Raw genomic sequence first — 12,534 nt, forward strand, 5'->3', positions numbered from 1 at the left:
AGAGTTCCAGAATGCAACTCCAGAATGGTTACACACTGTAGGAGTGTTTTAGCAGGTTCAAGTATAGTAGAGAAAGAAAAAGTCACTTAATTACCTCTCATGTACATTCACCCTAAATACCTATAGGAACCAGTTTTGTAAATATGTGCTAACCTATATGCTGGTTGTTGTTTTGAAGGTTAAAGTGGTGAGTAGTCTCCCTTCTGCTAATCAGCTGCGTTGACCTAAGGAATTAAAGTCAACAGGAAGTGAGGCGATTATTCATTTCCTGTAACGTCGAAGCCACCCAGCAAAGGCCTTCCGTTGAGCAGGTGTTGCTGTGGGTCAGAAAGCCTTGGATGGTTTGGGAAGAAGCCCTCTGCACTCTTGCCTCCTATCTATGTGGCTCTTAGTTCACTTCAGCTCACTCTTGGGCGGGGCCTCTGGAGCTGTTACTATACTGACAACTTCATGACGGAAGCACCATTTCTAGAGCAGGTACAGTTGGTTGGTTTGTATGTTTGTTTCCTTTGCCTTTGGTTTCTTTCAACTGAACTCATCTATATGTATATACATTATTATGTCACTTACTTGTGTTCTGTCACTTAAGACCCTTTATTGTCACTTGATTAGTAATGATTCCTTATTTATTCTCCCATAACACATTTTGTTTACTTCTGTTAAGGCACCTTTTTACACATTGTTTTGAGTTTCCCCATTAGCTAACTCGATCCTCGAGGGGAGGAGCTGCATTCTGTGTCCCTCGCATCTAACAGTGTTTGGGTACTTGGCCCATCCCCTTGTCAATGCTTATTGAGTGTAAATGATTGTGTGGTTAGGAATCAGCTAGCTTGTAATAGGAATAGTAATTGCTGTAGATTTTACAAAGAACTTTCGCTTACATTATCCACATTTGTGCTTCATAGCTCTCTAAGATAGATGGGGGCAAGCACTGGCAGATTTTCATTTTGCAGATACGCAGGGCCCAGAAGTGCTGAGTCAGCCTGACTTGCCTGAAGTCACTCAGCTTGGAAGGCAGTGCTAGAACATGAGCCCTTTTCTGGGTCGGAAATCACTGTTAAGTGTTCTTCCCATCACTATACCTCTGTCCCACTGAAGAAACTCAAAACTGGGTAGCTCCTCCGTTAGATTCAAACTTACTCCTTGTTTATGGTCCTTCTAATACCAGGGCCCCTGAGCAATTTAAAGTGATTCAAAAGGTAATTGAACGTGGGTGGCTTACTGGAATCAGTAATTAGACAGGGGTTCCAGGAACTTTTTTTTTCCCCATGGGGACTTCAGCTGACAATAGATGAGTCATCTTGGTTTCTCTTTCATAATCTTTAAAATAGTCCTGCTACTTTATTCACCTCTCTCTGGTGAGATGACTACATGTATTTATCAAGAGGTTTATCAAGCACTTTATAAACTATACTCTTAGCCATGCATGTGAAGATGGTTATTCTCAGTAAAGCCAAGTGATTTTTGCTCAGGTTAACTGAATTTGAGGAGTTATGTGAGAAAATTGGATGAAATTCCATCCTGTATTGGGTTTGGAAGCATCGCCACAATTACTCAGGCTCAAGATTCTAAATAGTATGACTAGCTAATGACATCTTTGAATCTAAAGCTACTTCCTTAGTTCTTTTGGGGTGTCTTGCATATCTGGGTCTCAGTGTACCTCCTTGGGGGGGGGGTCATTATCTTTGTTGTTGCAGTCTGTCACATGTTTAGCCCAGGCCAGCTGGCTTTGCTTAGGTGCCACCTGCATGGACACTGGTCAGTTACTCCCTGCTGCAGTTGGAGGCTGACTCCAGCAACATGCAGTTGTTATGATGGAAATTTTCTCTTTCTTCATCTCAGTCCTAGGATGAAGATAATTTGAATAGCTCTTTGGTTTGTTTTTAAATCACTATTCCTTGCCATGGAGGTAAAGGGAAGTGGAAAACATGGAGTCGGCATTTTTGGACACTTACATAACTGAAGTTTGCGTCTGTCTTGTTTCTAAAAGCTGGACATTGGAACTCTGGTGGTTTTATGAAATGGGCTTCCCAATCAAAAGCCTTGGCTCTTCAATCCGTGGTTGACCTAGGGGCATAATAACATTACTGCCTTCAATAACAAAGCAATCTGAGATTTGAAGTGCCAGGCTTATATTTAGTTTGGTTTCTGGGAAAACATCTTTGGGGCATCAAATGTCTCAATGATTTTGCAAGTGGCAAACAATAAACAAGCACAAAGATGTACTGAAAAATGCTTTAAATGGATTGCCTGGGAGTATTTCAGAGGAACATCTCCTTACTGGTATTGGAAAGAGCTTGAACTTGAAGTCACTGGAAAATGAGACCAGCTAAGCTACTGATTTGGAGTGGTTCACAAAATAATACCTGACTGCTGCATAGGTACTTTTGTTTCTGTAAAAGGTCTGAATGAGGTCTTTTGCTACCTGATCTTTGCCATATTATTTTTAAACCTGGTTGCAATAGCTTACAAGCTCTCTCTACCAAGAAAACATTTAAAAGCTCAAGTCAACATATTTTGGAAAGCATGCCAAATTTTACTTCAATAAGCTAATAATGAATTCACATATACTTTTTCCAGAAAACCAGAGTGGTATTTATATCTACAGGTATCAGTGCTTCGCAAACACTCTTTATGCAGTTTTCATTCAACAAATGTTTACTGAGCACCCCTTGTGTACTGGCCATACTTCTAGGCCCATTGGGGGTTATAAAAATGAAATAGGGTAGAATCACTTCTCAAGTTGATGTAAGTCCAGTAGGGTAGGTGTGTGACTTTAGACAAGTTATATATCTTTGTTTTCTTGTTTTTTTTTAAATGTCTTTATTGATTTCAGAGAGAGAAGGGAGAAAGAGAAACATCAGGGATGAAAGAGTCATTGATCGGCTGCCTCCCGCACTCCCCTGACTGGGGATTGAGACTGAAACCTGGGCATGTGCCCTGGCAGGGAATCGAACCAAGATCTCCTGGATCATAGGTTGATGCTCAACTGCTGAGCCATGCCAGCTGGGCAACAAGTTATATATCTTTGAGCCTTAGTTTCCTCATCTGTAAAGTGGGATAATAGTACCCACGTTGCACATCGTGAGAGTTAGAGATATAAAGTACCAAGCAATGTAACTGGCACAAAATAGGCTTTTGATAAATTATACAGTAATTGTTATCATCATTTCAGAAAGAACAGGCAGCATGTGCTATATGTTCTGGGGGCAGAACCAAAGACATTATGGGGATGTTTAAAGAGAGAGCAGGCCGTTTTAGGATCAGGGATCAAAGAATGCTTGTGGAAGATGCAGCATTAGAGCTTGAAGAGTGGATAGAATTTCAGTAGGTGGAGGGGGGAGAGGGTACCGCCGAGATAACTGTAAGCAAAGTCTTGGAGTTGAGAAAACATGGCATTTGAGCAACACATTCCAATTTGGAGGAAAAGAGTGTATTTGATGGAAGAGAAGTGGGAAGTTGTACAGGCAAGCTAGGCCAAGACTGCGAAGGGCCTAGAGCACCAGGTTAAAGAGGTGGATGTTGTGGTCAATGGAAGTGTCGTTGTAGGATTTTATTTGCTACCATCTCCCAGGGCCTAGAACTGTGTCCAGCCCATCGAGAGCCCTCAGCAACTATTAATTGAATGGATAACTGGGTATGATTTTAGACAAATTGAGCTTAATTTGCCATGAGATACGCCAAGTAGAAATGTCGTACAATAGTTGGGATCATAGGAACAGAGCTCGGCCTGAGATTGAGACTGAAGGTGGAAATTTGGGAGGCTTGAACATAGAGGTATTATCACAGTCATAAGTATGGATAAATTGACCCAAGAAGCACATGTAGCTCTAGTCAGAGAGGAGAGCTTAGGCAGTGCCCCCATTGATGAGACCTATAAGGACAGGAGGAAGATAGAGACTGAGAATGAGAGGGAAACTGAGGGAGTGTGGTGCCTCTGAAACGCAGGAGGAAATGTTTGAAGGGGGCAGATTAATTGCATCAAGGAGGGTCAGGACTTTGAAGGACTGTGGATGTGTAAGGAGGAGGTCGGGGGTAGTTGGAGAAGAAACCTCCAGTCGAGTGGGGGGCCCTGTGTCAGGTTGTAAGGTGAAAGTGGCACAGCACACTCTGGGACATTTATTTCTTTTTTTTTCAAGGTTAGTATTTACCAGTATTTGCTTTATGAACGTACATTTAAACCATGTGCCCAAACTGTGTATATAATCTGATTCCAATTAAATATTGGACAAAAACACACCTATTGATTTACTCTCTCTGAGTTACGAGATCATGACTGATTTTTCTTTTCCATATTTGTCAGTATTTTCCAGAGTTTCTATGAGTATTAATTACTTTTAGAACTGGAAAAAACACTATACAAATTATTTTTTTAAATGTTATACTCCTTATGTATTGCATGGCAATAAACTTATAAAACTATTCTAGCTGCTTCTAAAATTATTGAAATTTGTATACAGTGTAGCCATTTAATGTTCCCTCTAGGCCTGTGAAAATGGGATTCTACCTGTTTCTAGCTGTCCTTCTCTGAAAGACCCCTGAACATGTCTTATGAGGTCTCCATTGGCACTATTTCCTCACCTGCTGCTTGTGGCTTATCCGTATTTCACCAACATGCTTACTTTGCCTTTATGACAAAAAGCACCATGAACAATCATAACCTCTTGTAGCCTCATAGTCCAGAAGTGTCATGTTACTGGGGTCAGACCCTTTTGTGGTGGATCTGTTGCATTATGTAAGTCTTAGAAAATTCTCAGTGAGCCACAGCCTTAACCAAAGTGGAGAACATGTGAGAGCCACATGTGCTGACCATCCCAGCAGCCACCCTCGATGTGAAAAGGACTGGCAGAAATAGCTTATCCTAGGTGTCCTTGGCATTGCACTTTGCTCCATAGTCCAGCTGCTTCTAAAATTACGTGGTCCCAGACACCCTCTCAGCACCCATTAAATTCTGATTACAAGCCATTTAGTCAAGTTGGGGGTAGGGGGTGGGGAGTCGGTACCTTTACCAAACAGCTTCGGAGAGCATGGCATCTCTGTGTGGGCTGGTCTGGCCTTATTGCTCATCTCTGCTTCTGCCTCTGTATGGGAGGACTGCTGGATTCATCTTGTTAATTAGCCTTGCCCAATGAGCATGTAAACAGCAAATTTCCTTGTTAGAAAATAGCAATACACTGATCCTCCATCCTTGCATAGGATTCTTGGTGTTGAGCTTTGATTACCACTCTAACCAAGGGACCCAGCTTCTCAATCTGTTAAATATAGGAAATGACCCTTTTTACAGAAAGGATATGCTATACAAAAATAAGATAAAATATCTAGAGATCATTGAGTTTGGCTGAAAACTAGTGTATCATAAATAGTTGGTTGCTGACTTGCCTTTGTTGGGATGACAAATCTTTCCAGGGAGGGAGAGACCAGGAGCACGTGGTTGTCGAATGGGTGAGGTCCAGTGGTGTGTTCGTAATTATACATCAGCATATATTTTTTAAAGGCACGCTGGGACAGCTACCTAGTGAATGATCCACAGGCGAAGCAATTTGATATTAGCAACTTTATTGGATACAGGTAGCTGAGTGAGGCACCCAGAGGTTAATGTTTTGCCAGAGGCCACCCAGCCCATGTGTGGTTGGTTGGGCCAGATATAGAACAGTCCTAATTAGCTCCTGATTTCCAGTTTTGTGCCGAGGCACAGCACACTGTGCTCCCACACTAGTTTTACTCAATTCCCTCTGTCAGAGGGAGGTACTCTTCACATTTTGCCTTGTCTGAATATGTTGTTATTAATTTTTTTTTAAATATATTTTTATTGATTTCAGAGAGAAGAAGGGAGAGGGAGAGAGAGAGAGAGAAACGTCAATGATGAGAGAGTCATTGATCGGCTGCCTTCTGCATGCTCCCGATTTGGGATCGAGCCTGCAACCCGGGCACGTGCCCTGACCAGGAATCGAACCCCGATCGCCTGGATCCTAGGCCGATGTTCAACCGCTGAGCCACGCCCGGCCGGGCTGTTGTTATTAATTTTTAATTAATTAATTTCAAAACCAAACGAGGCAAACTAGTAAGAGGTGTTTACTCATAGAGATTGGCATCAGACCCTTGTAGCAAATCTGAGGGCTATCCATCCTAATATAGCATAATAAAATACTGACAAATATGGAAAAGATGAAATTCCAAAACAAATAATGTTGGCAGGTGTAGCCCAAGAGGATGAAGGAGTAGAGTGTCTATAGGAGGGTAAAGAGGGCATTGTGCCTGCTGTCAAGTAGCTCAGAATGTAGAGTGGCAGCCAGAGAGGTGGTCTATTATTTGAGTACAGTGCAGCGAGCCTAGGGTGCTTGGAGAGCCTGGGCAATCTGGAAGGCTCCCAACTCGAACCAAAGCATGGAGGAGTAAAACCACAGGGTGCAGGTTGGTCAGGAACTACCAGCTGGAGAGGTGGAGAGGTCATGAAGGGCTGGGAACGTCCTGTGGAGGAATGACCATGCGTTCATTCAGCACGCGTCTGCTGGGCGCCTTTTTGTGTGTCGGACGCTCTTCTGTGCACTTGCAACACTTCAGTGAATAAAATGCACATAAATTCCGACCCTCGAGGAGCTTACATTTTAGTTGGAGGAGAGAAACACTGGACATTAATAAGTTAAGTGGTGTGCAAGGACAGTAAGTATGAGGGAAAGGGGTCGAGCCAGGTGATTAACACAAAGAGTGGCAGTAAGTCCTGTTGACAGTAGCTGCCCTTGCTAGGATATGATGAGCATGGTTTTACGCTCAAAGCACATAGCCCGAGTCTAATGAGGAAATCCCCACTGAGGGACAAGCTATCAGATACCTGACTAGTGTTCGTCAAAAACGAGGAGGTCTGAGACTGTCACAGCCAAGAGGACGCCAAAGAAACATGACAGCTAGTCATGTGGCATCCTGTGTGGGATCCTGGAACAGAAGATACTAGGGAAAGATGAAGGAAATCGCGACAAAGTATGAACTTTAGTTAACAATAGCATATCAATATCAGTTCATTCATTGTGACAGGTGTACCACACTAACGTAAGATTTTACATGGAGGAAACTGGGTGTGAGGTATATGGGAATGCACTGTACTATCTTTGCAATGATTCTGTAAATCTAAAACTGTTTTAAAATGAAAAGTTTAGTTTTTTAAAAAGCAGAGTAAAGGGAATCAGAAATCTAGGGCAGAGATATGTGTTATAATTTTAAATAGGGTGGTAGGGCAGGCTTCATTGTAAAGGTGACATGAACAATTATTTAATGAAAGACTTGGCCATGTTGCTATCTGGGGAGCAGCCAGTTGCAAAGACCCTGAGGTGAGATGTGTCGGCAAGTTTGAGAACCAGCAGATAGAAGGGAAGGTGGAGGGCAGAGGGTGTGTGAGGTCACAGAGGAAAGGTGATGGTGCAGATCAGGTAGGGAGGGGCTTTTAGGCTTGTTATTCATGTGCCAAGAATCATGCCAGGTATCAATTTTAGTTAATTCTCTCAACTATCCTTGGAGAGAGAGGTATTATTAATTTGCTGATTTCGCAAATGAAAAAACTGAGATTAGAAAGGTAAAGTAACTTATTGAAGTCCTGATGGTAATTTCTTCCTTCCTTCTGAGCCCCAAAGTTGTCTCTGCTGACCTCTGCCTCTTCTTTTTAGGAGGCTGCACTATATTCTCTAGGCCAGGAGTTGGCAAACTGCGGCCCATTGGAAAAGCTGGCCCTCTGCTTGGTTTTGTTTTGTTTTTTAAGTTGGGATAAAAAACACATGTAAAATTTGCCCTCTTGATAGTGTAAAATATATTCACATTGCTGTGAAGCAGATCTCCAGATCTATGGCTACTTTTCCCACTATAGCCATGGAGCTGAATAATTGCAGAAGTGATTGTATGGCCCACAAAGCCCAAACTGTTTATTATATTATCTAGCTCTTTACAGAAAATGTTTGCCAACTCCTGTTCTATTGGGGAAAGTCTGAAGGGCTCAGAGAAGTGATGTGGGGGCTGCATTAGAGGAGGAAGACTTGCTGGCTTTGTGGGGGGACACAGACATGGATATGGAACTTGCCCTTATAGTCTAATTGAAGTGGAAAAGACAGTTTACAAAGTTGAGTTGTTTAGTGATGCTTTAAACATTCATAGAAGGGGGAGACCCAAAGGGATTGATTCCTCAGGAAAGACTTCATAGAGGATTGGGATTTGGGATGAGATGGGTGGGGTCAGTGCAGAGTGTGGAGAGCTGCTTCAGCCTTCTCACCAAACCTTAAATGAGGCAGGACAGCGGAAGCACTTAGAGCTGTGTCACGTACAGGAAGTGCTCCACTAGGATGCAAGTTCCACGAGGGCAGGAATTTAATCTCTTTTGTTTACTGTTGTATCTCCAGTGCCTAGAACACAGTAGCTGCTTCAGAAAACATTTATGGAATGAATAAACCACTGCTACTCTCAGTAACTTTTTTAAGCTATTTAATTTGTACTGTGCAAATGCAGGCAAAGACTGAGTTTCTCACACTGGTCTGTTCATTTACTTATTACACTAAGCAGTGATATTCTTTGGTGGGGGAGCTGTTATTAAAACAGCAGCTGTCTTTATTGTTTATTGCAAGAGATAATCGTGCTGTGGCAAGAGGGCTGCAAATCAGAGGGACTGACAACAAAGGAAAAAGGAGAAAAAACAGTGTCATGATTCTAAAGATAGCCGCTCAAAAAAGAACTCATTCATTTGTTCAACGCATATTTTTTGAGCTGCGGTTGTGTACTGGGGGCCCAAGGGTGAGCAACATAGACAGTTGCTGCCTGAGGGGATATTGACATTGAAACTTGTCATTACAAATGTGATGTGTGTAACGTACAGAAGTACAGGTGCCATGGAAACCTAAACAAGGACATTTCACCTAGTCCGGGACACCAGAGAAGGCTTCCCTGAGGAAGTGATGCGTCCTGATTATTGGTTGCTGTGTGACAAACTACTCCCAAACCTTGTGTCTTAAAACAATTTATTATCCCTCACGGTTCTGGGTTAACTGGGCTCAGCTGGAAAAGTCTCACTTGGGATCTCTTATGAGTTGCAGTTAGATACTGACTGGTGCTGGAATTTGGAAAACTCAGCTGGGCTCTCATCCAAGACGGCTTCTTCACACACATGTCTGGTGCCTCTGTGCTCTAATTCGTGGCCTGTTTCTAATATCTGTTTCCATCCTCTGTCCAGGCAGTTTTATGACTTATTTTCTTACGTACCTCACCATCGACTGTTGGCCTCTTTAGGGTGAGAGCTGTGTCTTATTCATCTTTCCATCTTTAGTGTCTTGTTTATGGTGTGACCTTATTAAATGATGAAAGGATGGATAGATGAGTGACTTCCAGAATGCCTTGTTAAACAGCATTCACGTGGTTTTAAATTGAACTGTTACTCCCCTTTACTGAGGGTTAAATGAGGCATGCATATGAAAGTGTCCATGGGACTTCCTACTCTCTCTGGACCTCAGTGTCTCCTTCTGTGAAAGGTTGGGGCTGAAAGGATGATCTCAGATGTCTATGGTTCTAGAACGTGTGGGATAGAATGTTCCAGGACCTAGGGATGCTGGCTGTCAGTGGCTCTTTACTTCTCAGCAGCCCAAGCAGAGAGCACGAAGAGTGTACTCCTATATATTTTGATTATTTTTTTAAAAAAAAGGAAAGAAGAGAAAGAATCACTTTGAAGGTATTTATGCTCTAGTATGATTAAAGAATTTGACACTGAATTTTAAGCACTGGGTAAGAAAAGGAGTATCCATAATATAATCTTGGATGAAAAACTTAGTGCTCTCTGCACCTTGGTGCCTCTTCTATAACATGGGAAACTTATATTTTGTGTATTATGTTCATTCGAAATTATACTAAAGACAGAACTGAAAGCTTTACGGTTTATTATGTATTTCTTTTTTCAGCCTCTTGCATACAAGATAAAGTGGGGGAAAAATTCCCAAGTTTCAAAATTACAGAAGTAGTGAAACCCTGTTGCACAATTCAGGAGCCTCAAGTCCTCCTAAAGACACAGGAAGCAAAACCCTGTTTGCAGCCAGAAAAATATTATAAATGATTTTATCTCCAAACATTCAATATAAGCCTTGCTTCATGAGTGCTGACATAATAAATATCAAAATATAAAAGTAGACAAATTCACAGTCATTATCGCTTTATGAGAGGTTAACCACAGAGTTCCTGTGAACTCTAAACCTCCTTGATACATTTAAAATAAAGGGCTGTAATACTAGTTTTATTTACAAACATTAAGCAATGTAGATTGGTGCTGTTGATTGAAATGTAATGGTTTAATGACCTAAGTGCTAAAAGTGATTTTAATTAACCATAAAAATTGTGCAGTTTTTAAAAAGAAAGCACATCTGTGTATTTTTGCAGCAGCTTGCAAATGTGTTGCTGATTGCCTAGTTTTACCTATTTGCAAGTAGTTGAGGGAGAAAACAGCCCTTGCCTAGTTGTTGCTTTTGGCAAAAATACAAAGGTATATATGGCTGTTGAGTACATGAAATGTGGCTAGTGTGATTGAGGAACTGTAGTTGATTTTAATACATTTAAATTTAAATAGCCATGTATGGCTAGTGTTTACTGTATTGGATTGGACAGCCTCAGTGTCAAAGTCTGCTCTAATTTGACCTGACCTTGGAGATATACCATTTCCCAGAGACAGTGGGTTAGTGCTAGGATTCTTTCTGCTCAGCCCAAAGGCTGGACCTGTCCTTCTAGGCCAATCCTCAGAGCTTCTTTCCAGGAGGATTGGAGGAATTCTGAAGTCTGGAGTCGTCATTATTACATAACCTAAACCTAGGAAGCACAAGCGCAGGTACATTCAGGTTTAGTGAAAGGATAGGCTCTCCCTCTCTACTTCCCCCTTGTACTCTTAAGACTCACAATTTATCAGTGCTTTCAAGATTTATGAAAGAACTCATGCATTTATGACTTTCAGACTGATTACCATAGATGCCCAGTCACGGAATTCCTAGTCTCTTTTGCTTACTATTTTAGGTCACCATATCACAGAGATTTGGCAGGGCAGTCTTTTCACAATTGCTCTCAAAGGCTTCTCTGTGTGAGTAAAAGCTATTGACCTTAATTCCCCTTATCAAGTGTTCCACTCTGCTCTCTGTAAGTTCTAATACAAAGCAGGCAGTGATGTGTGCTCGTGACAGTGGAACTTCTGTGTAGGTGTTGTCCACCTTTGGGCAGGGCTGCCAGAGAAGAGACAGAAAGATGGAGAAGTAACAGGGCAGATTTGTGTACTATGGACTACCACGAACTGTGTGTCAAGGCTCTCCTTTTTATTTTCTCCTAGGAAATTAAGGATTGCCATGGCATTGCTTTGACAATCACTTCTTGTCTTTACAGAGATCCCATGGAAGAATAATCTCAACGGAATCTTTGTCTCCGGATACCTTTGTTAATGGCCATTCTCAGCTAGCAAATGCTTTTAGTGACTGGGAAGACATCAGCCACCCTTGTGTTTGGCCTGCCGCAGGCAGCGAATGAGGTTCCTTCCAGTTGTCCCCAGAACTCTACTGCCCGAAGCATCTCTCCGTTGGGTGAATGCTCATGACACCGTTTCCTGAGCCAGCCTAGGAGGCATAGGCCTTAGAGCCTGCAACATGGAAGCTTTAGAAGTGGATGACATCAGCCCAGCCTTGGAAGTCACTGAGGATTTCTTTAGTACTTTTGATAGTAAGCTAGAAAAGGCTGTGCAGCACGCTGAGGTTTATGGGATTCAGGAAGTCCCTGAACTGGTGGGGCACGAGGTACTCAGTAACATAACAGACAATGGTGCTATCAGAAATGTTGCCTCCATGGGCCAGGGGGGCATGATTTGGGACCAGTGTAAGACCAGGCTCTTAGAAACCAAAGTGCAAAATGTCTTCCCTGCCAAAGAACAGTTTATGGTCCAGAAAGGGACAGCCCCAGATAATCTTTCCTGGATGGAACAAAAGGAAGCATCAACCTTTAATTTTTTCAACATCTGTCAGCGTCGGAGGGACAGACCTCGCTCTGTGAATGACTTATTGGATGAGACCTCTACGTTCAAGCCAGGGCATGCTCGATCAAGGTCAGATATTACCCAGATGGACTGGGGGGTCATCCTCAAGACCACACCTTTGCAACAGCAGCCACAACAACCATCTCTTCAGGGCCCTCACTTCACCAGGCCGTCGTTTCTGTCACCCTCAGCAAATAAGATAGAAGATGCTCAAGGAAATACTGGTAGGTTTTTATATCTAATTGCTGTTGATCAACTGCTGATTTTGCTTTGTGTCTTTTGCATTTGCCTCATGAGAACCTTATGCTCCAGAACCCGTGTCTGGCTGTGTTTACTGAAGCTGCTTCTTCCATTCACTTTCACACTCGACCTTACCTCAGGTCTACAGTCTTATCTTCATAGGAGGTACTGAGTGAAAAGACAACTCTGGTTAATTTTTCCCGTCTAGCCTTGGATGTTAGAATCAGAATACTCATAATTAATGTAGCATTTTCCCTTTGAATATTGTATAATACTGC

General features: G+C 42.3%; 1 protein-coding gene across 3 annotated transcripts in view; it reads left to right on the forward strand.

Moving 5' to 3' along the window:
- PLEKHM3 (pleckstrin homology domain containing M3) overlaps positions 1 to 12,534 on the forward strand; it is a 156,743-nt gene that overhangs the window by 7,950 nt on the left and 136,259 nt on the right. For 2 of the 3 annotated variants that reach the window (XM_081141782.1, XM_081141784.1), the window contains exon 2: positions 11,377 to 12,240. In XM_081141782.1, the coding sequence (XP_080997908.1) occupies positions 11,634 to 12,240 (607 nt within the window). In that variant the 5' untranslated portion in view covers positions 11,377 to 11,633. Of the gene's footprint in view, positions 1 to 178; positions 478 to 11,376; positions 12,241 to 12,534 lie in introns of all 3 variants that reach the window. The other variant, XM_081141783.1, reaches the window with a different exon arrangement.

Source organism: Miniopterus schreibersii, assembly GCF_964146895.1.
Source record: "Miniopterus schreibersii genome assembly, chromosome: 7".
Lineage (NCBI taxonomy): Eukaryota > Metazoa > Chordata > Mammalia > Chiroptera > Miniopteridae > Miniopterus > Miniopterus schreibersii.